This window comes from Orycteropus afer, unplaced genomic scaffold (assembly GCF_000298275.1).
Source record: "Orycteropus afer afer isolate SDZICR_OR568_19922 unplaced genomic scaffold, OryAfe1.0 scaffold00089, whole genome shotgun sequence".
Classification (NCBI taxonomy): Eukaryota; Metazoa; Chordata; class Mammalia; order Tubulidentata; family Orycteropodidae; genus Orycteropus; species Orycteropus afer.
The window spans coordinates 5,422,467-5,450,184 of NW_006921676.1; the positions used below are offsets into that span (position 1 = coordinate 5,422,467).

The following is a 27,718-nucleotide window of genomic DNA, read 5'->3' on the forward strand; positions in this document are numbered from 1 at the left end:
TAAATATATGTATTTATTCCTTCTTTTCCTGTATCTTTAAAGACCTTTTCTTCATATATGATGTCCTTGATGTTATCCCACAACTCCTCTGCTCTTTGGTCACTGGTGCTCAATGCATCAAATTTCTTCTTCAGATGGTTTCTAACTTAAGGTGGGATATACTCAAGGTTTTACATATATATATATATGTATTTAGTAGGAAATGGTTGCTATTAAAATTGTTACTAACAGTCAATATAAACATTTACCTTATAAAGTTATCATGGTAATAATCACTGTTTTGGTTTGGCTCGCAGCAACTCACACTCAGGTCAGTGTTTGGCCCTTAGTGTTCTGGACTTTACTAGAAAGTACTTTATCTCCTGATGTTATATTTTTCTTTTTTTTTATAAATTTAATATTAGAGTCTATTTGTAAAGTGTTGAGAATTTCCGTTAAAAGGGCCTAAATAAGAAATATATATATATATACATAAATAACTAATCTTGACTGCTTCTCTTTGTGTAGCAGTAATTTAGCAAATGCCTAATGTTGTTAAGTGCCATCGAGTTGATTCCGACTCATAGCAACCCTGTGTACAGCAGAATGAAACACTGCTCAGTCCTATGCCACCTCAGAATCATTACCATGCTTGAGCCCATCATTGCAGCTATTGTGTCAATTCATCTCATTGAGGGTCTTCCCTGTTTTGCCGACCCTCTGTTTCACCTAGCATGATGATATCCTTCTCCAGGAATTGGTGGTCTCTTCTGACAACGTGACAAATTATGAGTGACGAAGTGTGGTCATTGTTGCTTCTAAGGAGCATTCTGGCTGTACTTCCTCCAAGACAGATGTGTTCGTTCTTCTAGCAGTCCATGCTACATTCTATATTCTTTGTGAACACCACAATTCAAATGCATCAATTCTCCTGTGGTCTTCATTGTTGATTGTCCAGTTTTCACCTGCATGTGAGACTATTGAAAGAAAAAACAGTGACTTGGGCCAAGCATACCTTATTCTTCAAAGTGATATCTTTGCTCTTAAACACTTTAAAGAGGGGTTTTTTTGCAGTAGATTTGCCCAGTGCTATACATCATCTCATGGGTGTTGGCTGTGGATCCAAGTAAAATGAAATCCTTGACAACTTCAATCTTTTCTTCATTTATCATGATACTGCTTATTGGTCCACTTGTAAGGACTTTTGCTTTCTTTATGTTGAGATGTAATTCATACTGAGGGCTATAGTCTTTGATCTTCATCAGTAAGTGCTTCAAGTCCTCTTCACTTGCAGTAAGCAAGGTTGTGTCTTCTGCATGTCTCAGGTTGTTAATGAGTCTTCCTCCAGTCCTGATGCCACATTCTTCTTCATATAGTCCAGCTTCTCAGACTGTTTGCTCAGCATACAGATTGAATAAGTATAGTAAAATGATACAACCCTGAAGCACACATTTCATGATATTAAAGCATACCATATTCCCTTGTTCTGTTTGAACAACTGCCTCTTGGTTTATGTACAATTTTGTCATGAGCATAATTAAGTGTTCTGGAATTCACATTCTTTGCAATGTTATCCATAATTTACTATGATCCACACAGTCAAATGCCTTTGCGTAGTCAGTAAAACACAGGTGAACATCTTTCTAGTGTTCTTTGCTTTCAGCCAAGATCCATCTGACATCACCAATGATATCCCTCATTACACATTCTCTGCTGAATCTGGCTTGAATTTCTAGCAGTATCCAACTGATGAGCTGTTGCAAATGTTTTTCAGTTATCTTCAGCAAAGTTTTGCTTGCATGTGATATTAATGATATTGTTTGATAATTTCCACATTCTGTTGAATCACCTTTCTTTGAAATGGGAACATATATGGTTGTCTTCCAGTCATTTGACCAGGTAGCTGTCTTCCAAATTTCTTGACATAAATGAGTGAGCACCTTCACCACTGAATCCATTTGTTGAAACATATCAGCGAGTATTCAGTCAATTCCTGGAGACTTGTTTTTCACCAATTCCTTCAGTGCAGCTTGAATTTCTTCCATCAGTACCATCAGTTCTTGATTTTTGCTGCCTCCTGAAACGGTTGAACATCAAACAATTCTTTTTGGTGCAGTGACTCTTTGTATTCTTCCCATATTCTTTTGATGCTTCCTGCATCATTCAATATTCTGCCCATAGAATCCTTCAGTATAACAACTCAGAGCTTGAGAAATGCTAAGCATTTTCTTCTCATTTAATTTTCCAACTCCAGTTCTTTGCACAATTCATTATAATACTTTACTTTGTCCTCTCAAGCTGCACTATGAAATTTTCTGTTCAGCTCTCTTACTTCATCATTTCTTCCATTCGCTTTAGCTACTCTCCATTCAAGAGCAAGTTTCACAGTCTTCTAATATCCATTTTGGTCTTCCTTCTTTTCCTGTATCTTTAAAGACCTTTTCTTTTCTTCATATATGATGTCCTTGATATTATCCCACAACTCTTCTGCTCTTTTGTCACTGGTGCTCAATTCATCAAGTTTGTTCTTCAAATGGTTTCTAACTTCAGGTGAGATATGCTCAAGGTCATATTTTGGCTCTTGTGGACTTATTTTAATTTTCTTCAGCTTCAACTTGAACTTGCATATGAGCAATTGATGGTCTGTTCTATAGTCAGCCCCTGGCCTTGTTCTGACTGATGATATTGAGCTTCTCCATTGTCTCTTTTCCACAGATTTAGTTGATTTGATTCCTGTGTATTCCATCTGGCAAGGTCCACATGTATAGTTGCCATTCATGTTGTTGGAAAAAAGTATTTGCAATGAATAAGTTGTTGGTCATGCAAAATTCTGTCGTGTGATCTCTGGTGTCATTTCCAACACCAAGCCCATAGTTTCCAACTACCGATGCTTCTTCTTTGTTTCTAACATTCTTATTCCATCAGTAATTATCAATACATCTTGTATGTTTGATCAATTTCAGATTGCAGAAGTTGGTAAAAATCTTCAGTTTCTTCATCTTTAGCTTTAGTGGTTGGTGGGTAATTTGAATAATAGTAGTATTGACTCATCTTCCTTGTAGGCACATGGATATTATCCTATCACTGATAGCATTGTGCTTCAGTACGTTGTTGTTGTTATGTGCCATCGTGTTGGACCAGACTCATAGCAACCCCTCCTTGGGTTTCCAAGGCGGTATCACTATGGAAGTAGATTGCCCAACCTTCCTTTCGAGGAGTGGCTGGTAGGTTTGAACTGCCAGCCTTCTGCCATTTCTCTTTAATCTGTCATTCCTGGCATAGTAGACTGTATGATGGCCAGTACCAGATAATGATTTTTATGCATTCCATTTCATTTTCCACAACTTCCAATTGTCCTAGATTCATACTTGGTACATTCTACATTCCAATTATTAATGGATTTTACAGCTATTTCTTCTTTTGAGTCACGCCACATCAGCAAATGAAAGTCTCAAAAGCTTTACTCCATCCACGTCATTAAGGTCTACTCTACTTTGAGGAGACAGCTCTTCCCCAGTCATATTTTAAGTGCCTTCCAACCTGAGGGGCTCATCTTCCGGCACTATATCAGACAATGTTTCACTATTATTCATAAGGTTTTCAATGCCCAGTTTTTTCTGAAGTGGACCACCAAATCCTCCTTCCTAGTCTTTCTTAGTCTGAAATCTTAACTGAGCCCTCTCCACCAGGGGTGACCTGCTAGTATTTGAAACACTGGTGGCAAAGCTTCCAGCATCACAGCAACATGCGTGCCACCACAGCATGACAGACTGACAGATGAGTGGTGGAAATCCCTAATAATGCCCTCAAGTAGGTCACTGAGCCTGTGTAAGCCTAGGCTTTGAAACAGATTGTTACTAATCTTTAAAAGAAAGGTCAACATATCAAGGTCAGTTAGTAAAGGTATTTTATTAAAACTTCCTGAGAGAGCAATATCCTGTTGTGGGGCTCTAAATAAACCAGGTGAAACAATCATGGAACAAACACCCTGAATGAATTCTTTGAATTGACTAAATTTTGAGGGCAATAAAGTATATCCCAGACCTCCCTGACAGGCAGGGCTGGCTTTGACATCTTTAAGTGTCTCCATCTTATGAGGACCCAGTCTTGTCCACCTCCAAGCTGACATCCAGTTAGCCCTGGAAGAGTAATGCATTAAATAATCCTCAATGAACACCTTAAAAGGGAGTTGGTTAAAAAAAAAAAAAAAAAAAACACACAAAAAACACCTAGCATCCTTTGGGAGTGGATTCTAAATACCCAGAGATGCAACCAGGAAGCATAGGACCCCAAAGGCAAACTTGGCTTACTTCTCTCTTTTTCATCACCCTTCCCGAAATAAACTTACCCAGCCTTTACCCATTCTGTCACTCCTTTCCTCTTTACCAAGACTCCAGGTCTAATTCCACCTGGGGTGTTTGTCCAGGTAACAGAGGAGGAAGTTGAAACCCAAAGAGATGCAGGGCAATCTGGACAGAGAAGACACATTTGTCAAGGGTCATTGACAGGAAGAAATAGGCAAGTATGAGGGACTGAAAAGGTCAATGGAGATGGGATAGTATGCCATGGAAGAGAGGAGTGGGGCCCAATCACGTAGGCCTTGACCTAACAAGTGATGGAAGATCACTGAGTGCAAGTTACTCATAAATATAAGGCCCAGTACATATGTCATAAACTGTTGTTTAGAAGAAATTCAATCAACTATCCTATAATATAAGCACCTAATTATCCATTGCCCCCTTCCCCATAAAATAACATTTAAAGTATTGGTGTGTGTGTGTGTGTGTGTGTGTGTATATCCCAAACCCACTCCCACTGAGTCCTTTCCAACTCATAGTGACTCCTTTTGGGTTTCCAAGGCTGCAAATCTCTACGGAAGCAGATTGCTTCATCTTCTACCCACAGCTGGTGGGTTTGAACTACCACCGACCTTTTGGTTAGGAGCCAAATGCCTTACCCACTATGCTACCAGAGCTCCATATAAATATATATAAGAGCTCTGGTAGTATAGTGCCTAAGGCACTTGACTGCTAACCAGAAGGCTAGTGGCTCAAACTCACCAACCACTCTTCAGAAGGAAGGTTGGGCAATCTACTTCCATAGTGATACTGCCTCAGAAACCCAAGGAGGGGTCACTATGAGTCAGGGCCGACTCGACGGCACATAACAACAACTATATATATATAACCTTGGCCAAAACATGTAAATGATTCGATTCTTTGCTTTTCCTTGTTTTTTCTGAGGAGGTACTTGTGAACAGTAGAATAAATAATCATCATAGTCGCCATTTATTATGTAAATACGCTAAGCTCATCTTCTTAACAATACAGTGAAATGGGCTCCATGAGTATATCCATTTTACAGTAGAAGAAAGTAAGGCTTAGAGATGTTAAGTAACTTGTCCAAGGACACATAACTAATAAACAGCATAGCTGGGATTCAGCCCAGGTTCAAGTGACCCCGTAAGCATGTCTTCCCATAAAGTAGAATAATAAATTTGTTATTGGCCAGAATGTTCCACAAATGAATAACCCCCGAATAACTGGAAGCTGTTTGCCATTGAAAAACTCCATTTTTTAAGACTGTGATTGTGTGGATGGAAGGGTACCAACCAGGAAAGACAGGTCAAAAGTGGTTTGCATTCCTACTCAGGTCTATAAATATGAATATGGCATTCATCTCCAGAGGCCACAGAGGGACCAGAGCATGTTTACCAACATTGTGGCTTTCTCTAGTCTCCTTATAGTTTTCAGTGACCTCTCTTGCTAGCCAAAGCAACTGACAACTAAATTAGGAACGTTTATAGCACCCCTACTGTTTATATTGGTCCCTTGAAAGAAATATATTCCATTCCCGTCCTGGGAATTTGACTCTCTGGAGAGGACAGAAAATCTGACACAGTTCAACTGCAGGTCTTCTGAGTTGGGAACATCATGAACAGGTTCAACTCATGTTCCAAATGCATTTCTGTCTAGCCCATTGTTGGGTATGGAAAAGGTTATACAGCAAAGGTAGCAACTAAACAAAGAAAAAACATGCAAACCCCAAGAATAAGTCTTTGGAGGAAGCACTGGTGAAATAGAAAAATATTTGGCTTTAAGGAGAGTAAACTGATGAATAACCCAGTGTGGAGGGATTTATTCATTCAGCAATTGTTTTTTGAGTATTTTACTACAGGTTAAGCAATTTTGTTTGTACTGAAGCCCTATGTTCAAATCTGGTGGGGCAGGCAGACAAATAAACAGAAAACCTCACTTTAGTGAGTGTACCTTAATCTATGTATCCACAATGTTCTGTAGGAGAATTTGCTGAAATTCCCAGGGCCCTTCAGACATTATGGTTTAATAACTTTGGAGTGGGGTCCAGAAATCTGCATTGTTGGTGCAGTCTCCAGGGAATACTGAGAGTGTTCCATGAGATCACAGTGTAGGGAGCAACTTAGCAAGGTCACTGAGAACAGCTTCACCGAGGGGCCATCTTCCCCAGGAGGGATCTTCAAAAATGGGTAAGAAATTGTCAGGAGAGGAGAGTTGAGGCTATTACAGGTCAAAGGCAGAGCAGGTACAAAGGCATAGAAATGGGAAAGAGCCCACCCATCCATCATGGTCAGAAAACAGAAGTTCAGGGTGGCTGCAGCTAGAGGGAAATGGTGAGGAGTACAGGAAAGAGAGGAGCCCTGGTGGCATAATGGTTAACCATTCAGCTACTAACCGAAAGTTTGGCAATTCAAGCTCATCAGCCACTCTGCAGGAGAAAATACCTGGTGACCTGCTCCCATAAAGTTTGCAGCTCGGGAAATCCTATGGGGCACTCTACTCTGTCCTACCAGGTTGCTGTGACAACAGAAGAAAGACAGGCTGGAGAAGTGGGTTAAGGGCAGCTACAGAAGGGTCCTGTTTTCATCCTGTAGAGTATCTGTGTGTAGTGCTGGTTTCTAAGAATTTGGCATGGGGCTCGTTAGTAAGATACCTGTGAGGGTGAGGTGAAAGATGAACTGGTGCATCAAAACAATGATGTTCAGTGTACAAGCATTTGCCGAGTGCCTACGCTGGGCCAGACATTGTTCCGAGCATGAGGGTAAAGTGGTGAACAAGATGAAGTTTCCTGCCTGCATGTAGCTTACGTTCTAGTGAAGGGAGACAGACAGAAAAAGAATTTTTGTTGTTGTTTAAAATTACACTCAAATTTCAGAAAATTGTGTGTTATTAATTATTGTAGGATGATATGATAAAGAGTGGCTATGAATTGAGTTGGAGCTAAGACCTGAAAGAGCCAGTCAGTTGAAGACCTATGAACAGAATGTGCTACTGAGAGGGAATAGCTAATACAAAGACCCTGAAGTAAGAATGAGCTTGGCAAGTTCAGGGAACAAAAAGATGGTCAGTGTAACTGGAGCATAGTAAGAAGGGGTGGGGACAGCAAGGTGGAGTCAGAGGACTTGACTGGGGTCAGAGCTCATGGACCTGGAAACCAGTTTAGATTGTTCCTACAGGAGAGACCAAAAGCCGAGCTCAGCGGTCATAACAGATGGTGAGAAGAGAAGATTATTATGAGAAGGAAGGAAACTGTGAGACAATACTGAAGATTTCCTACAAAAGAATTTGCTGCTCTATCATGGAGGGCGAGGGGGACCAGAGCAATAAGCAGGAGAGCAGAAAGAGCACCAATATCAAGTCCGGCTAAATTTAAGAAAGCACTTTTGGTTAATAATGGTTATCAAACACAAATAACTTACTGAAGGAAATTGTGAAATAGTCTTGTCACAGCCTGAGGACATTGTCCTGAGTCTTTGTAAGTGCTTCATAGTGTAAGTTCAGGTGTGAGGTCACCTTGGCAAGGCATGGCTTATCTAAAAAAGAACTTTATAGGACTGGTCTAATCCCTTATTCCTTGGCCTAGAAATCTTGAAGCATCCTCACCTTCTTTGTGAGTAAAAACGTTTCTTAGGCAATTATAAAAGCATTTTGGAACATTTTGAAACTCTATCCATGGCCTGGTAGATAAATAAAGGGCCTTTGTAAGACAGGCCAGTGAATTTCTACTAAACACTTAAAACAGTTCTGCAATGAACAGTGCTTGTTAATTTTGGGTGGTTGTTAGCTTAGCATGCTCTTAAATAATATCTTGAAGACATGACTTCATTAAAACCATTTAAACTTGTAATTAGTCAACAAACTTAAATGGGATGTAGAAGGACTGCTTTAGCTGGAAACAGTTAAACTAAATTTAGATTCAAAACTCACTGCTGTCAAGTCGGACCCAACTCATAGCGACCCCTCCTTGGGTTTCCAAGGCGGTATCACTACAGAAGTGGATTGCCTAACCTTCCTTCCGAGGAGTGGCTGTTGGGTTGAACCACCAGCCTTTTGGTTAGCAGTCAAATGCCTTAGGCTCTACGCCACCAGAGTTCCTAGATTTAGATCCCTCACCTGAAACTGTGAATTTTAAATCTTGACTCCTGTGACATAAGAAGAGCATGCAGCAAAAGTAAAATATATATATGGTCCCTGAATCATCATCATTATGAAGGAATGCCACTGTACTACCAAAAACATGTTCACCATGGAAAACCACATTTTGGTGGGTATACAAGGTAATATTACCATGACTAAGATGTCCTTCACAAGACCTAAGGTCTAGAGAAAATGGAGACATTTATAAAACCAGTATAGAACTTCATTTAATCTCCACTTCTTCCAAATCCCAATATAAAAATAGGAGGTTAACTGGAATTTAATACCAACCTCATTTTGTCATTTTTCTGTTTAGACTGTAGAGCTCAGAAACCCATCAGCAAGGAAAGCATTAAATGGCATATCAAGTTCATGAGTGGTTGATCCTCTTATCCCTTTATTAAGATAATCAACATGTCTGTAAAACATACTGTCAGTGTGGTTATTTCAGTCATCTTAATGACTCAACCTGCAAAGTCATTAGGGTGATTGAAGTAACCAAATGAGCAAATGACTCCAACTCAGTGACCAAACAGTGTGACTGGGCAGTCATGCTTTCTGTGCTTAAGAAGCTCTCTGGGAAAGTTCTACTTGGCCCTTGTTCTCACCTTGGAGTGGGCAAGGCTGACTTTGGTTTCCTGCATGGAAAATGAAGTCCTTCACTAGATAGTAGCTAAGATCCCTTATGGTCCAAACTTGGATATTGAAATATTTATGTTTGGCACTGAGCTATTAAGCTGGTTGTTATTGTTGTTATGTGCCATTGAGTTGGTTCCAACTCAATGTACAACAGAACAAAACACTGCCCACTGTGCAATCCTGGTAGTAAATAGTAATTGAATCCACCCATCTTTACTGAAGTATCTTTTTACCATTTAGCTGTGGTGTCAGGTACATAACAATGTGAGGATCTCACACTGATAAAAATAAATAGTAACTCAGGGGGTGGCTTAGTACATTGTTTAAGGGCATAGGCTTTGGATTCATAAATTTATTCATTTAGTCAATGAACATTTATTGAATGCCTACTATGTGCCAGGCACTGAATTACATCTTGGTAGTACTATACAGGGAGCTGTGGTGGTACAGTGCCTAAGGTATTTAACTGTTAACCAGAAGGTTGGCATTCATCCCACCAGCTGCTCCACAGAAGGAAGATGGGGCAGTCTACTTCTGTAGAGATTTATTGTCTGAGAAACCAAAAGGGAGTTGCTATGAGTCAGAATCAGCTCAATGGCAGTGAGTAGTTTTTTGTCTATTTGGTTGGTTTTTTAAGTACTGTATGGAGACACTCATATAGTACAGGAAATAAATATCTAAAATATTTAGAATCATTAAGTATGTCTGTAATAAGTGCTGCAAAAGAAAATACGGAGGATACAGGACCTAATCTAAAGGGGTGGGGGGGGAGGGGAGGTGGTTTGGGAAGAATTTCTTTAAGCAGTGACATTTATCCTGAGGCCTGCCTAAATAAGGAGGATGACTTCTTCAAGGAAAGTGAGGGAATGATTAACAGAAAGAAAGATGAGCCAATAAAAACTGTCTAAGGCAGGAAGGACTTGGGGTATTCATTAAGCTCTTGTTGAGAAACAAAGCCAGTGTGGCTAAAGAATAATAAATTAAGAGGACTTTGGTGCCAAATGATGCTAAGGCCATGTGGAGCCTCACTGGTCATGATAAAGAATTTGGACTCTCCTCTAGAGGCAATGAGTGGGCACTGATGTCCCTCAAGCAGGAGAGACACATGATCCAACTTTCATTTTTAAAATATCACTCTGGTAGATGTAGTCCAAAGCACAAATATAGCAGGGCAAGAGTGGAGAAGGAGAAGCAAACAGAATATTTTAACAGTGTTGGTGTCTTAGTCTAGGATCACAGCAATGAAAATAGAAATAGACTCAAGAAATTATAGGGCTCGGTGATTAAATGGATGTAGGGTGTGAAGGAAACGTCAGGGATGACTCTTATGTTTCTGGGGGAACAGCTGGGTAGGGAAAATCTTAGGAGGAATGATTTGAGGAATGGGTAAAGACCATTAGTCCAGTTTGAATGTCTTGTATTTGGTGTGCCTGTGAGATCTGGGCCTTCTCGGTGTATAGATGGTAATTGAAACTATGGAATGGATAAAATTGAGCAGTTCAGACCCAGGTTCCAATCTCAGTTCTGCTGTTTAATTAGCCATGTGGCTTGGTTATCTAGTGCTGCCATAACAGAAATACCACAAGCAGATGGCCATAACAAAGAGAAATTTATTCTCTCACAGTTTAGGAGGCTGTAAATCTGAATTTAGAGTGCTGCCTCTAGGGGAAGGCTTTCTCTCTCTGTATCTCTTGGTCCTAGGAAGATCCTGGTGTAAGGACCCTGGGTCCACTTCTAGGGAAAGAAAACTCTTCTTTCTTGGTGGTAGTAGGTCCCCCTCTCTCTACTCACTTTTCTATCCTTTTTCTCTTATAAGATAAAAGGTGTTGCAGGCCACACCTGAGGGGAACTGTCCTTACATCAAATCAGGGCTGTGATGGAATTAAAGGTGTAACTCCCACCCTAATCCCTTTACAACCAATTGGCTTATCACATCAGATCACATTATGAGGGATCATTACATAATTGCCACATTACATCACTATGTAACTGCCAGACTACTGAGAATCATGGCCCAACCGAGCTGAAAATATTTTGGGGGGCACAATTCAATCCATGACACTATGTGATCCTGAACAAGTTACTTAATACCTGAAAACTTCAGTTTTGTCAAATGTAGAGTAGGGGGTAATAGCAATCCCAACAGCAAAGAATTGTGTTGATTAAATAAGATAAATTAATGTAAAACATGCAGATTTCTATCAAGCACTTAAAAAGCACCCAGTAAATGTTAATGTTAATCATTGACCATGATGACTGGATTTCATCCAACATAAATTGTCATCATTAAAAGATGCCCCATATTTTATTACCTCTGGGAAATAAAAGCATGATATCAATTAAACTATTCTATGAGGATAACATGCCATAAATTATACCACTCATTCTTATTTCAGAGATGTTAAAATGTAAAAAACCTAAAATCAATGAAATGCACCTGCATTTAGTAAAATTATCTTATAATACTCAATACTCAAATCGGATGAGTCAATCCTTTGTACTTTTTATAATCCCCTTCAGAGTGTACTTTCGCCACACTTTTATGTGTGTGTGATACGGGTGAAAGTTTACAGAGCAAATTAATTTCCCATTCAACAGTTCATACACATTTTGTTTTGTGTCATTGATTGCAATTCCCACAATGTAACAGCTCTCTTCCCACCTCCTCCCTGTGGTTACATTTTTCCCTGTGTCCTTTCCTATGCATTCCTGGCCTCTGAGCTATCTCCTGTGCAAAGGCAGCCCTTCTGATCTCCCGTGGTTGATTGTTCTAAGGAATGTACCTACCTGGTGTAATTGTTCACCTTGTAGGCTTGTCTGTTATTTGGCTGGAAGCCACAGGAGGAGTTCAATTTCAGGCTCAGTGACCAAAGGCCATAGTCTCAGGGGTTTCACCAGTCTTTATCAGACCAGTAAGCCTGGTCTTTATGATTTTGAGTTTTGTTCCACATTTTTTCTCCCACTTTATCAGGATCTCCTATTTTGATCCTTTCCCAAGTGGTTGACAGTGGTAGCTGGTCACCATCTAGTTCTTCTGGTCTCAGGGTTATGTGGGCTGAGGTTCACATGGTCCCCTAGTCTCTTGGACTAATTGTTTCCATGTGTCTTTGATTTTCTTCATTCTTCTTTGCTCCAGATGAGGAGAGACCAATTGTTGCATCTTAAATGGCCGCTCGTAAGCTTTTAAGACCCCAGTCACTACTCACCAAAGTAGGATGAAGAACAATGTTTTTGTATAGTATGTTATGCCAATTGAGCTTGATGACCCCCATGACCACCGTCCCGAGCCCATGAGCCCAGCAACTCACCCCCTCAAGGTGTTTGGCTGTGGCAAGAAGTTATCCTAACTTTGCCCGCTGTTAGTTCAATTATATATGTGGCTATTCTTATAGCATATACAAATATGCATGTAAAAATAACATCTGCCAAACTTATATGTGTTGTTGTTGTTATGTGCCATCGAGTCAGACCCAACTCATAGCGACCCCTCCTTGGGTTTCTGAGGCTGTATCTCTACGGAAGTAGATTGTCCAGCCTTCCTTTGGGAGGAGTGGCTGGTGGGTATGAACCGCTAGCCTTCTGGTTAGCAGTCAGGTGTCTTAGGCACTACCCCACCAGAGCTCCCAAAAACTTATGTATGGTCATGGCTATATTCCCTTTTGCCTACACATACCTGATCATTCAGCCTGTCTACTTTTATTTACCCTAGTGTAGTGCCTAAGGCACTTGACTGCTAACCAGAAGGCTGGTGGTTCAAACCCACCAGCCATTCCTCGGAAGGAAGATGGGGCAATCTACTTCTGTAGTGATACCACCTCAGAAACCCAAGGAGGAGTCACTATGAGTCGGGTCCGACTCGACAGCACATAACAACAACAACATTACTGATAATGCAGCATTGTGTATGTAAAAGTGTTTACCTTTGTTGTCTGTACCTCTTGTGCACCTCTCTGTGTCTTCCTTTTCCTTAGTTTTTTTTTTTTTTTTAATTTCTTTTTGTTAAGAATATACACAAGAGAACATTTCAACAATTTCTCCATGTACAATTCAGGGACATTGATTGCATTCTTCAAGTGCAATCATTCTCACCCTCCTTTTCTGAATTGTCCCTCACGACATTAACGTAAACTCACTATCCCCCTAAATTCCCTTTCTAATCGCTATTGTCAGTTTGATCCCAAATAGATAGTTCTTAAAAGAGCATAATTCTCAATTGCCATGCTTTTTAAATGCCGCTCTTGAAATGTTAGGGAGAAATGTGGGAGACCTTGGAGTGAGATACCTGAAATACTTTTGACCTAGACTGTAAAATCTTTTTAACACTGGCTTTGTTGACAATGTCCTGTGAAGTTAAACCTCTTCAGGAAAAAAAAAAAAAAAAAAAAACTCTTTCTTGACTCAGTATGGTCCTCAGTGAGGGGGTATTACCTAATAGTAATATAGAGAGGATATTTCCATATATGAGCAGTCTCAGTTATCTAGTACTGCTATCACAGAAATACCTCAAGTGGGTGACTTTAACAGAAATTTGTTTTCTCACAGTTTAGGAGGCTAGAAATCCAAATTCAGGGTGCCTGCTCTAGGGTTAAGGCATTGAGCTGCTAATGAAAAGGTCAGTAGTTCAAACCCACCAGTGCTCTGCAGAAGAAAGTTGAGGCAGTCTGCTTTTGTAAAGATTTACAGCCTTGGAAACCTCATGGGGGTCACCATGAGTTGGAATTGAGTTGGTGGCAGTGGGTTTGGTTGTTTGTTTTTGCTCTAGGAGAGGTCTTTCTGTCTCTGTTGGTTCTGAAGGAAGGTCCTGGGGTCTTTTGAGCGTCTGCTCCAGGGTGATCTTCATGTGGCTAAGCATCTCTTTCCCCCCATTTCTGCTTGCTTAATCTGCTCCTTTAATCTTGTAAAAGATCAACTCAAACCCACACTAATTCTCAAGCCTCACCCTATGCTAATCCTGCCTTATTAACATAAAAGAAAACTCATTCCCAACTGGGATTAAACCATAGGCATAGAGGTTAGGATTTATAACACATATTTTTTAGGGATACAATTCAATCAATCAAACCACAAATATGTGTGGAATCATGTTTAATTCCCAATTAAAACAGATCCTGGAATACGTTTCTTAATTAGGCAACAATCCAGGTACCACAGATGCTGTGGTCTCTTCAGCCACCAACCTTCACAAGTAGAATATGATATACCAAAGGCAGCCTAATACTTGACTTTTCCCAATAACAATTAAATCTGTTTTCTCTTCTATCTTAATGACTATCATGTTAATGAAGGAGAGTTTTTATGTTGTTTGTTGTGTGGTCCAACAGAGTGAGTGTGGGGGTCTCTGGGGCCAGCTGTAACATGCTGCCTGGTCTGGGGACAATTCTGGGGGTGGAATCCACAATCATTTCACCTGCCATGAGAACACATAACCCAGGCTTCTTCCTGGTGTGGAAATTGGAGTACATTCAGGTCTTTATTACTTAGTACAATGAAGTAAGTTTCTCAATATTCTTGGTGCTGCAAAGGATTCAGTTGCTCCGCTGGATTAAGCTGTCATTCACTTTTATACAATCATCATTCCAGCACCGGCCATTGTTAACTCACATCACTTTATGGCTTTGTAGTGTGTGCAGGTTTTACTTTCTAAGTATCTAATCCACCACATTGGTTCATTCTCTAAGTCCACAGTTGTCTGAGGTTTGGAAAGATGTTGATCAGTGGTCTCAAAGTGTGGTCCCTGGACCACCAGCAGCATCACCTGGGAATTGAGAAATGCAAATCAGAAATGCAAATTTCCCCTGAACCAGAAAATCTGGAGGTGAGCCCAGTAACCTAGGTTTAACAAGTTCTCCACCCACCTCCAGTGGGTATTCTGATGCCTGTTCAAGTTTGAGAACCCTTGGTCTGTCTAAAAGAGCTCTGATAGTCCAGTGCCTAAGGCATTTGACTGCTAACTAGAAGGTTGGCAGTTCAAACCCAACAGCTACTCTGTAGAAGGAAGATGGGGCAATCTACTTCCGTAAAGATTTACCACCTCAGAAACCCAATGGGGGTCACTGTGAGTCAGAATCGACTCTATGGCAGTGAGCTGGGTTTTTTGGTTTACTCTATATAACTAAAACAATCACTTTCTGAGGATTCGCTGGATCAAGGTGAATTATCTCAGGGAACCTGAGGAAAGTGGAAATCCTATAGCCCTCTTGTTCCTTGAAAGGAGTAATTCTCCTTATTGGGATCAAGCCCTAGATATTGGAGTCATCATATCTACTCACCCAAAGTGGGGAGGCAGAGCAGATTGCAGTATGATTAATCATCTCTTGGATTTGGCGGGGGTGGGGAATGGAGGTAGCTATTATTTTCCCCTTCCCATATCACACTGGTATGCAAGTGCTTGGTAACACCTTTTTTTAAAGAGTTTTTATGTGTGGCTTCTAAAATTAAAACTTTTTTTTTTAGACAAAAAAATATGTTAGTATATTTCGTTTCAATCTGTTTTCAGTCTATGTATGTGTGTCTGTTTAACTTCTTAAGAACATAATTGGGTCAAAGTCTATAGTCAGCTTTGTAGTTTGCCTTTTTTCAGTTGACATTATATCATGAGCATTTTCCTGTGCCAGTAGGTTTTTTCTCCATAAATATGGATATGCCATTATCTAACAAGCCTGTGCCATTATCTAACAAGCCTGCTGTTAGACATACAGGAGGTTTCCAGTGTGTTAATATTACAAATAGCACTGCGAGGACTTTCCTTGTAGGACTTAAATCTTTGTTCTACATTTCTGATTATCTCCTTAGGGTAAATAACTAAAAGGTATGATGACTGGGCTAAAATTCCAGATGTAACTTTACAAAATTGCTACCTAGAAAGGTCAAAGGCAGTTCTACCCTCTACCCACTGACAGTGAGAAATCTCCAGTTTTAATGGTGTCATCAGTGGACCTTGCCCCTCATGTGAGGTTTCTTAGGAGCAGAACTTTGCATGGCTCATGGACTGAGAAAATATCATAAGCTGAAAAAGAAACAATTTCCCCAAGCCATGACCTTACAGGGTCACCAAACCATGAAAACCAAAATCACTGCCATCAATTCCTTTCCTACTCATAGTGACCCCGATTGGGTTTCCAAGGCTGTAAATCTTTATACAGAAGCAGACTACCTCATCTTTCTTCTGCAGAGTGGCTGGTGGGTTTGAACCACTGACCTTTTGGTTAGCAGCCAAATGCCTTAACCACTACACCACCAAAGCACTTTTTACAGGGTCATAGTTACTTCAAAAGCTGGGCTGTGTGAAGGAATTCATCATTGCTAATAGATGCCTCACTCATTGGGAGCTAAGGGCTCCAGACCTGCCCCTCAGCTCTGGGATTCACAAGGAGCCCATCCTGGCAGGTCTGAGCCAAGTACTCCCCCCACCTTCTCCCCCTCCCCTTTGTAACAATGCCCACTCCTTCCTGCTGCCACTCAGTGCTTAGTAGCCAGTCCCTGCCTCTGGTGAGCCTGGCCAGGAAAATCCTTACTCCTCACCAAACCACTGAGGTCTCTTCTTCCCTAACCTGGTCCAGGGCCCAGGCTATTTACTGACTGCTTTCAAAAATCTCTATTCTGCCCTGGGGATTTCATGCCTTTGGGACTAAGAACATAACTGTAATGTTAATTTTATTTTTTTCGGACTTAGAGATATCTACAGAATCATACAGAAAATATAATTTTTATCCTTACTTTTTTCCTATTTATAAAAGCAAAATAAAACTGCCAAACCTACTGTCACTGAGTCAATTCCAACTCATAGCGACCACATAGGGCAGAGTATAACTGCCCCACAGGGTTGCCAAGCTGTAAATCTTTACAGAAGTAGACCTCCTCGTCTTTCTCCTGCTGAGCAGCTGGTGGGTTCGAACCACTGACGTTTTGGTTAGCAGCCCAATGCTTTCACCATTATGCCCCAGAGCTCCTAAAAGCAAGACAGGTCCATTAAAAGAAATTTTTTTAAAACAAACATTTTATATATGCAAAGCGGGGTCCCTCAGTGGCACAAACAGTTAAGCACTCAGATGCTAACTTACTAGTAGAGAACTTAGTGGTCTGACATCTGGAAGTGCATAGGAAGAAAGGCTTGGTGATCGGCTTCTGAAAAATCAGCCTTTGAAAACTCTGTGGAGCACAGTTGTCCTCTGCTACACATGGATCGTGAGTCACAATCGACTGGATGGCAGCTACTTTTTGGTCATATGCAAAGTAGCTCTAGTTTTTCCAAATGCTTTTGCACTGCTATTTAATGTGAGCTTTTCAAAAATCTTGTAAGAAAGGGGGGTCAGAAATTATTGCTGTTTAACAGAAAGATGACTCAACGAGACTATGGCACTTTCCTGATACCCAAGTTAATAGCAGAATCCAAGTCTTTTGACTTCCCATCTCATGTTATTCCTACCAGATTAAAATATTCTTTGAGGTGTATTTAAAATGGGGTTATTTCGTAGGAAATGTTCTGTGAAGTCATCTTGGAAAAAATGGTGATAAAATATATGATGATTAATTATTTTTTGTTTTCTACAGACACCAAAGCAGGAAGATTTGTACTGGTAAGATGCTTATTGATGCCCTAGCCCTGAAAAAGAAGATCAGCAGAGTGGCCCTTGACCCAGCCGTCTGTGCCATCCTTAGCAGCCTGCTGCTCTACATCACAGACCATGTGGATGGCCCTCAGGAGCTTCCTCCAGCCAAAAGGGCAGAAGGCAAGGAGAACAAGGTAATCCACAGGCCCGAGCCCCAGGAACCCTACCGGCGGCCCACAAAGTTCCAGCTTCTGCAGTCCAAGTTCATGAACACCAACCGGGAGCCCTACATCAAGAAAACCCGGGAGGTGGGGAAGCTGATCTTCAAGGACAAACAGGGGCCCACCAGAAGCTTTGTGAACACTACCATCAACAAGCTCCTTGAAAGGACCAAGGAGAAATCAAGTAGCCCCGGGGACGAAAAGAAACCAGTCTCCAGCGAGAAACCCAGGTGGGGCCACCCAGCTGGGAAAAACACCGTGAAAAACATTCTGAAGATGTTCTTGGCCGCTGAGGAGAAAGAAGCTAAGGAGAAAGAAGCTCGAGAGAAGCCACCTGCTGGGAGGCCTAAGTCCACCACTGGCATCTTGCCAAAGATAGTCTCCAAGAAGAACTCAGTCCTGTCCAAACTGAGAGAGAAATTTGAACAAAGTAGTGCTCTCTGCTCAGAGGCCAGTGTGCTACTGCTTCGTAAAGAGGAAAGAAAGAAAAAGAACCTACAAAGGAAAAAAATGCACAGGCCTGAGATCCGGGTGCTGCACACAGCAACCATGGCCAGCACCTGCATCAAAACGCCCCTGGCCCGCTTTCTGGCCTGCACGGCCGAGCCTGTGCCGGCCTTCAGCATTGCCACCATTGTCTGCAGCCCCAGGAGCTGGTTGTCACACTGCACTAAAATTAGTCACTCTAAATCTAGGAGCATGCCAAGAAGAGAGACAAGCCTGTCCTCCAATGCAGGGGAAATTGAGCCCGATGGGAATAAAATACCAGGAAAGGGGCCACTCGGCGGAGAGCTCAGAGGACAACTGAAACCCATACTGTCCTTGATGCCAAAGGTGACAGCTCATCAGGAGGACCATGCCACTCTGAAAATGCCTTTCCCCTGCCCCAGGCCTGACTGTCTGCCCATGCTAGACTCCTATTCTGCTTTCTGTGAAAGTGAAGCCCTTCCAGACCACATTCCAGTGTTATCACCACTCAACCCAGCCAACCAAAGGAGCACTGGATTAGCTGGATGTGATAACACGATGGGACTTATGGGAGATAGTGCCAGAGAGGGCATGAGGGACGCCCACTCACGCGTTGATTTTCCCCATTCGAGTGAAGCAAGAACAGTCCAGTCACATGGGCCCCCAGGTGAAGGAGCAGGGGAAATGCCCGAAATGATCATGACTGTCTGCAGTTCTGAGGATGAAATAGAAAGAATACCAGACTCAGAAAGAGATCCGCTCTTTGCCATCCAAAAGTACTTCCCAGAACACAAAATACCAGAACATATCCCACCACTGACCACTCCAGCCGTCCACGCTGCTCGGCGAACACAGTCTACCATTGAGCCTCCACAGATAACTGTCAAACTTCCAGTTGTTTATGAAATGCCACCCCTTCCCGTCACTCTTCAAAACGTACCCAGTAGTGAAGACAAAAATAACCACATTTTGGGAGGAGATAATGTGCTTGAGACTACACAGACATTATTTCCCTTTCTGACTGAAAATAAAAGGGATAACCAAACCACAAAGAAGGCAAACAATCCTTCTAGGATGCCAGTGAGACATAGCACTTCTTCAAAGCAAAGATCACAGGCAGATCTGAAGCCCACTATATTAAGCGATGCTGCTAGTTTTGATTGTAATATCCCAGAGAGAGTTCTGACACCGAAACCTCAAAAAAATTCCACTGATGAGAAGGAAAACAAATGCAGCTTTGAAAAATCAAACCATTTCAAGGATCATAATGATATTTCAAGAGAGAATATTTCTGCCCTCAGTTATGAGAAGTATCAGTTGCCAGAATCAAATGAAATACTAATACATAATAATAGTGCCTCATCAAATTATTCCCCAACATCAAAAAATAGTCTAAGAGGAAATATCTGCTCTACGTCTGGCTATCAGCAATTGGCCTCTTCCAATGAGGAAAACTCGGTAAATGTCTCAACACTGCTAGCAGCACCATCTAAGGATTGTATGACGTCTGAGAGTTTTGCCCTGATGGAAGAGAGCATCCCGAGTGAACAAGAAAAATACAAAAGGTCGCTATTAACAGAGTTTGCTCAGCCCCTAAAGACGGCTGAAGGAAACGCCAGCCATGATTCTGGCAAGAGCAAACTGTCCTTGTTAAATGAACTGCCGAAACCAAGTACCAAAGCCCCTGAGGAAATGACAGCTGTCGGCAGGAGCATCAAGAGTCACACAATTTTGTCTCCAGGTAATACCCTAAACCCTGAAAACAATGTGGCAGGAGAGTTGAATACTTTTGACAAGGAAGAATACAGACTGCCATCAACAACACATTTTGTCACTAAAGAAAGTAGTCCTGTAGGAGAGGATCTCCCTCCTGAACCCAACAAACACCATTTCTTGGCACCAAGTGGATCCTCAAAACACAAAAATAGTAGAGCAGTAGAAAGGAGTAACCTCAATGCCACAGAGCAGTGCCAGTCCTCAACATCAGAGCACCTGACAACTCACCTGAATGAAGCTTTTCATACCCACCTTATGTCTGACAAGCCTCGATCATGCATTCCAAATGAATTGCCAGAAAACAAAAATAATGCATCAGTAGCACGCAAAACTAATATAGTTATGGAAGACGACCCTTTGGGTAACAACCTGAAGTCCCAAATTCTAACTTCAAATTATTTCATGCCACATGAAGATAGTACAACAGAATCTCCCTGCCACGGTTTGGGCAGGCAGCAGTTACCGTCTTTGAATCAACAGGTAAAGGATGAAACATACATTGTGTCAGAAAAACAGCCCTTTTGGGGCACTGAGAGTTTCCATCAGTTTCCCTTGAGACCATCAACAGAAGCAGAAGTAAAGTATGTGAAAGGAGCATCCCAGGAGCAGAAGTCTTCTAATCTTCAAACACACCTGTTACCTTCAGCAAGCGTATCATCAAAGCACAAGGCTGGCGTCCCAGAGGAAGAGAACTGGGGAAATAAAGTTGAAGAAAGTCAGCCGGCACTGAGTAACTTAGGGAGTCAAGAAAATCGCCATGAACAAGAGAAAAATATCTCAGGTGATGTAAGGTTACCACAGGCTCAACAGCCAGATGATTCTGGAAAAAAGAAAATGGCATCTTTGGGTCAGAAGGCTAGGTTAGATACTGCTAAAAGGCCTCAAACACAGTCACCAAATGATTTGGCAGAAAATAACAAGATGGCTCCTGAAGTGAAGAGTTCCTGCCAGCACACTGAGAAAGGTCAAGAACATTTACTAGGGGGGTTGGTGAAGCATGTAAATAACCCAACTCGGACATACAGCAGCCAATCTGAGAACCAATCTGAACCAACAGGGAGCCCAGGGAAGCCAGGAAGCTTTGCTGCTCCAGGAGGAACACAGGCCAAGGGAAGCAAGATGGCACCTCATGACTTGGAGCAGCCTCTAAGCAGGAAAGAAGAAGTAAAGCCTACTGCTGGGAAAAGCGGGGAATACTCCAGACCAGCACCCAATGAAGGCTGGAAGAAGGAACATGACACATGCCACAAGCCAAAGGAAAGCCAACCCAACACAAGCAAGAACAGAGCATCCTCTTCTGAGGAGTTGATGAAGTCTTACCTTGAGCCAGTGAAAGTCTCTGCAATACCCACTTCTGACTCTAGGGGGTGCCAGGCACCACCAATCTCCCCAAATAGGCCTGGGGAAGAGGAAGACCTTTGGGACAAAATAGATAAATTAGAACACAAACAACACAGAAAATTGGCACACTTTGCAAAGTACAGAGCACAAAGCTTCAGTGACCAAAAGTCCTTTGAGTTGTCCTTTCGACCAACTATTATGAAAGCCAACAATACATTCGAATTTCCAAAATAAGATACATCTCTAGTCTCTAAATAATAAATATTTTTTAAATGTTTCAAAATCTGCTTATCGTTTATATGCTTTTAGATTTTTGTTTCCTGCCTCCAAATCATTATGTCTTTGAACATCTGAACTTCTCTTTATAGCGAAGTTTTAATATTTTTTCTTTCACTTTTACATTAACTGGACTTTGAAAGAATTTCTTACATATGGATAGATAGAGAGAATGTAGGGGAGAAGGTAACTTCTTGCCTACAAATGTTAAGCCCTGCAACATTTTCTTAAGTGAACAGTGAAATTTCTTCTTTGAAGATTTGTAAAATGATGTTTAGACCGAGGAATGTACCAGTGACCTGAGGTTTGGTGGTTTCCCACGTGGTCTTCTTAAGTTATGAGCTTGCTTTTATTTTTCTTGCAAGCATCTTCAATTGAAAAGTATCTGAGCGATCACTTCTGTTTTTTCACAAAACATAGTCTGTTTTTGGAGAGTTTTTTTTTTTTTTTTAAGTACTTACATTGTTTTGCATGTGAAAGCTAGACAATGAATAAGGAAGACTGAAGAAGAGCTGATGCTTTTGAACTGTGGTGTGGGCAAAGAATACTGAAAGTACCATGGACTGTCAGAAAAAGGAACAAATCTGTCCTGGAAGAAGTGCAGCTGGGATGCTCCTTGGAAGTAAAAATGACCAGACTTCATCTCACCTACTTTGGTCATGTTGTCAGAAGGGACCATTCCCCGGAAAAGGATGTCATGCTTGGTAAAGTGGAAGGTCAACAAAAAAAAGGGGAAGGCCCTCAACACTATGGAGAGACACAGTGGGTGCAACGATGGGCTCAAGGATAGCAAGGATTATGAGGCTGGCGCATGACCGGGCAGTGTTTCAGTCTGTTGCACATAGGGTTGCCATGAGTCAGAGTCAACTCAGTGGCACCTAACAACAGCAACATAATGTTTTGGTGCTGAACTTTGATTTATGTGTGTCTGTGTGTCTTATCACCTCCTTGGAGAAACTTGTCCTTTGGACAATTCTCAGCTCTTGCATTTGAGGGCCAGTTTTGGTCTCTGGAGACACATTTTTACCCTTTGACAGTCATTGGCCAGCACAGACATGTCTGGCCTGCCCTTGGTCCTTGACTCACTCAGAAACCACTTGCTGCTGCTGTGGCCTCGCTCAGCACTCTGGATGTGGCTGTGGGCAGGTGTGGAGTCCTACAAAATACTCAAGTCAAAAACCTGTGATGTGAGTGCAACACCCAACATCAGTAACCTCACAGCGACACCCGGGGTGACAGCCTAGATCCTCACAGGCTGTCCACTCAGCAATGCCAATCATGGAGACTGTGTTAGGACATGCAGGAGCAGGACATCTGAAAACTCTGTGTCCCTGTTTAGTAGGGCCTGTGCCCTGGGAACTGGCTGGACCTGGAATGGAACAAACCAAGTGAAGAGCTCATAGTAATTTCGTAGAAAAGTACTAATACGATTATGTAGAGTAAACAAAATGTTAATATGATTATGTAGAGTAAATGGAATGTCATTTTGAGTACTGTGCTTTTAGGTGCGTAATTCCAAGAAGGCTTTCTTTTTAAAACCAGCATTGTGAGGAAAATAAACTGTCACACAATTTCTGTCTTTCACCATTATTAATAGCTGCCTCCACTGCTGCTTCTGTGTCCTGTCAGGGACCTGTGGACGGGTGTCGCTGGTGTTAATGACATGAAAGCAACATTATCTTATCCTGCTGATACGTTCCTGAAAAGCACAGAAGTGTTTTCAACCATTGCCTGAGAAGTTATATTATTCCTTTTTTTTTTTCCTTTTAGTTAGCAAGATAATGTGTTTTCAGTCTAGAATATTTGAATATTGTGTAAAAGAATAAGGAAAGACATAAAAATCACTGATGACCATATTGCCTTAAAATAGTTATTGTTGGTCTCTTCCTCTATTTCTTTTACAGGTTTTTTTCCACAGCCTATCTATTTTAAAGCATACACACAATTAAGATCACATATTGTATCAGTTTTAAAGTCTTGATGCTACAACATACACATATCACTAGGTCATTAAGTAATCTTTAAAAATTGAGCTTGGGTGGCTACACAATCCATTGTAAGGAAACACCATAGCAGCTTGATTTTTAAAATGAACTGATGTCACTGACTGTTTCCACTAGCCAGCACGCTCTTCTTTTGAGGATATAGGCTTTCTACAATAAAGTAATTTCTACTTTTTGAAGACTTCTTGGTGTTTACCATTTTGCAACCTAGCAATTTTCTTTTTAAATCTCTATCCATAGCAGATTCAATTCTTTGGTGCATGTTGTGATCTCCCTTATTTTCCAATTTGAATATTCATTTAGAGGAAGATAGATGCTAATTTAAGCTTTGAAAGGATATTTGGTGAGAACTTGGTTCATAAATTATTATCCTTCCCTATCCATGGCAAGGCTCAGGGCCCCTTGGCAGTCTCTTCTGTTCAGGAAAGGTCAGCCTGATCTAATAACCAATTTAAAAATAATAATAATAAATCCCAATTGCTTAAGTGGCACTAAGCTTTGGAGAGGTACAGTGCTAACTGGGAGGTATAACGTCCATGAAAATGAGCTGTTCTTTGTCTAAGGACAAGGACAAGTTTCATTCATTTCTCCTCCTCTCCAATCAAGCAATTAATTTAACATTTAACAAATTAGAAAGTTCCTCAACTGAAATAGCAGACAAATTTGAGAGCCAAATGGGAGCACTTGGAGTGGGTGAACTCTCAATCCCAGGTCAGAAGGCAGTATCTAGTGTCAGGCTCTCCCTTAAGTCAGATAGAACTTCAGGGTCTTCATCTATGAGAACGGGCAGAATACTGCTCTGGCAGTCTCATAAGGGTCTCCTGTTTGTTTTGTTTTAAACAGTTAATAAGTTGGTGTGTGTGAATGTACTGGAGAAATGTAAGACCCTGTTCTCTTTATAAGGAGCTCTGGTGGCGTAGTGGATAAGGCATTTGGCTACTAACCAGAAGGTCAGTAATTCAAACCCACCAGCTGCTTCAAAAAGGAAGATGGGTGATCTGCTTCCATAAAGATTTACAGCCTTGGATACACAATGGAGGTTGCTATGACTCGATGGCAGGGAATTTGGCTTTGGTTTGATTATCTTTATGGTCAGTGTCTGGGGAATAGTTGCCTTACATACTTAGAAAGAAAATAGATTTCCGATCTTCTGGGCAGAAAGGAGGGATCCGTCGAAAGTTCTCCTCATGTGTTGCCTTGTGCCTCCTATTCAGAATTGATGAGGTAGCTGTGGATGTCATGACAGACGCCATTCACTTTGGTGCATTTAAATCTCTGCTAGTGAGGAGGATAGGTGTCCCTTTCTTTCCAAAGACTATTTTGGGGCTAAAGTGTAGTCCAATGCAAACCCTGCCCCAGGAGTCAAGGCAAAACCTTCACCAGGAATTTGGGAATTGGACTATCAGATCTGCAAAACCCAGGAAGCTCACCAAACAAATACAGGGAGATGAATGCTGACATAAGACCCAGCAGACACCAGTCTGTTTTCTCAGTTACATGATTGATTGCACTTGCTTAGATCCAGAGTTGTCTTCATGTTGCAACCATTATACGTAAAGCAGGTGCCTGTGCAGGGGTATTTCTGCCACCATGCCTGGTTTGACATAATTTTGTTTATTTTCTTTATGTACTATGCTTTGTTCCACAAAGATTTGAGGCAATGTTTGGCAAAGAGTGTGATGAAAGTAAGAGGAGATAAAAATATTATCTTCACTGAATGTTCCCTTTTAAAATAAGAAGCAGTATTATTTTTGTTGCTATTTTTAAATAGACCAGAAAAATCTATTGGAGAATGCATGGAGTGATATTATTTTAAGTGGTGGAAAAAATAATCAGTATCTCCTCTAGATCACAGCTTTAGAAAAGTTGTACACGGAGTCCTTTTTATAACTGGCTGGCAAGCACATACTGGAGTTTGTAACTGTGCCAGCAAGTCCACCTGTTTGGCTAGATGGGTCCCTTCCTCTAGATTTACCAACTATGGCTCGACGTCGCACTGCCCTTGTTATTTAAGTGCTGAAGCTCCTCTATATACATTTAAAAAAAAAGTTTAGAGAGTTTTTTATCCATGAGGATTTATTACTGGTAGCATAGTGCCTAAGGCACTTGACTGCTAACCAGAAGACTGGCGGTTCAAACCCACCAGCCATTCCTGGGAAGGAAGATGGGGCAATGTACTTCTGTAGTGATACTGCCTCAGAAACCCAAGGAGGGGTCGCAATGAGTTGGGTCTGACTCGACGGCATATAACAACAACAGAATAAGTTCATATTTATACCAAAATCAGAAAATAACTCACTTAAATATGTATTTATACTGCAAATATGACTGTCATTGTACTAAACAAAAAAAAAAACTCAAACCCTCCTAAAAGCAGCCTGAGCACAGCATTTGAATGACTATTGAAGAAGGATGTGCTAAATGAGAGTGACCACTTTAAATAAAACTAAATTTTAAGAAAAAGATATTTATTTTAGCTTTTGTGTTTTAATTCTGTATATTTGAGTAATTTATTTACATTTATTGCAGTTCTTTTTTTATGGTTCCTTCTACTGTTTACAGATTCATCTACGAACTACAGGTCTGTAGATACAAAATAAAATAAGCTATATGGGTAAACACACTTACACACACTTAAACATTTACAGGTGATTTGCTGAGAAAACATTCTGCAAGTAAAAATTATGATAGTACAATTGTTTTTAAGATGCTCCATTAGGGAATGTTACTGTATAGAATTTTGAAAATTCAACTTCCCTTCCTTATTTTTTTTAATGAAGGTACCTTAGCCATTTATGATCTTTTAATTATGTATTAGCCTACAGCTGTTGTTTATTGAATCTATGTATTTGTGTCCTTATTTGTATATGAATTCTAATATGGATTAGCTGGGGAAAAAGACTAATTGTATTTTTTTTTATCGTAGTAACTATGTATGAAACAAATTGTTTGCCTTTTCAATATTCATCACATGTAAAATTCAGTGACATTAGTTATATATATCAAGACTAAATATATTTTGTTGTATTCTCTCCTTTGAATTTTTACTAACTTTAATAAGCTGGAAATAATTTCAAAAAAGGAAATAAAGTATATTGCTCACAAAAAAAATATCTTCTTTGCCTCTTTGAAGTGGTTGCACAAATGTGATGAGGAATTTCCTCTCAGAAAGCAGCAATGTGGCGAGGAGCAATCACGGAGCAACCTAGGGCCTGACCGCGGGGAACAAGCGCCATCATGTGGAGAGACGAAGATTAGCACACTTTCAACACCAGAAGGAGCGCCCCAACCAAAGGGAGAGGACAGAGGCCCTCCTCAAGGAATTCCCGCGGCGTGGGAAAGGAGTTCCATTTAGGGGATCTTAGCAAAAACATAGCAACATCTTCTCACAGATACAATAGATCTAATTAAAGAATTAATGTGCCTGCTATGGAGGTAAGACCACACTTAGAGAGAATATGTGCTCACGTCACAGACAGTATCAGGTTCTACTGACCTAGAGAGCCAGAGACTATTCCTAAGAGCTGCTCAGAGGAAAACTGAACAGCAAGAGAAATATGGATAAGATGCAACCAGGAAAAAAAAGAGAAGAGGGGACAGTCGCCGGTAGAAGAAATGGGTGAGCACAAATGAGCTGGTGTCTAGGAAAAGGCCCTCAGGAGGATGGGGGAGAGAGGAGGGTGGGGCCCAGGGCAGGGGAGGCGTTGTCAGGAGGGAAAACCCCGAGTAGGGACTGTTGGAGAGTCAGTGCCCTGGAAAGTGATTCCAGAGGGGAAGGGGCGTGGCCAGCAGAAGAGCAGGGCAGGGCTAGGTGCCTGGGACGTGGGGGAGGGGAGAGAAAGCCGAAAGGGGGAGAAGGAGGGAGAGGTGGGGCCTACAGAGAGAAAGGGATGGGGTCAGAAGGAGCAGAGGTTCAGCGGAAGTGGTTTGAGACCCCCGGCCCTGGAGCCGAGGGGGTTGCATCGCACCCCGGCTAAGAAAAAAGAAAAAAAAGATGCAACCAGGGGGTGAAG

At 41.3% G+C, this 27,718-nt stretch overlaps 1 protein-coding gene across 1 annotated transcript in view; it reads left to right on the forward strand.

Moving 5' to 3' along the window:
* Positions 1 to 21,660, forward strand: part of ADPRHL1 (ADP-ribosylhydrolase like 1) — a 66,426-nt gene extending 44,766 nt beyond the window's left edge. The window contains exon 8 of the mRNA XM_007942381.2: positions 17,622 to 21,660. Within this exon, the coding sequence (XP_007940572.2) occupies positions 17,622 to 21,660 (4,039 nt within the window). The remainder of the gene's footprint in view (positions 1 to 17,621) is intronic.
* The last annotated feature ends 6,058 nt before the right edge of the window (positions 21,661 to 27,718 follow it).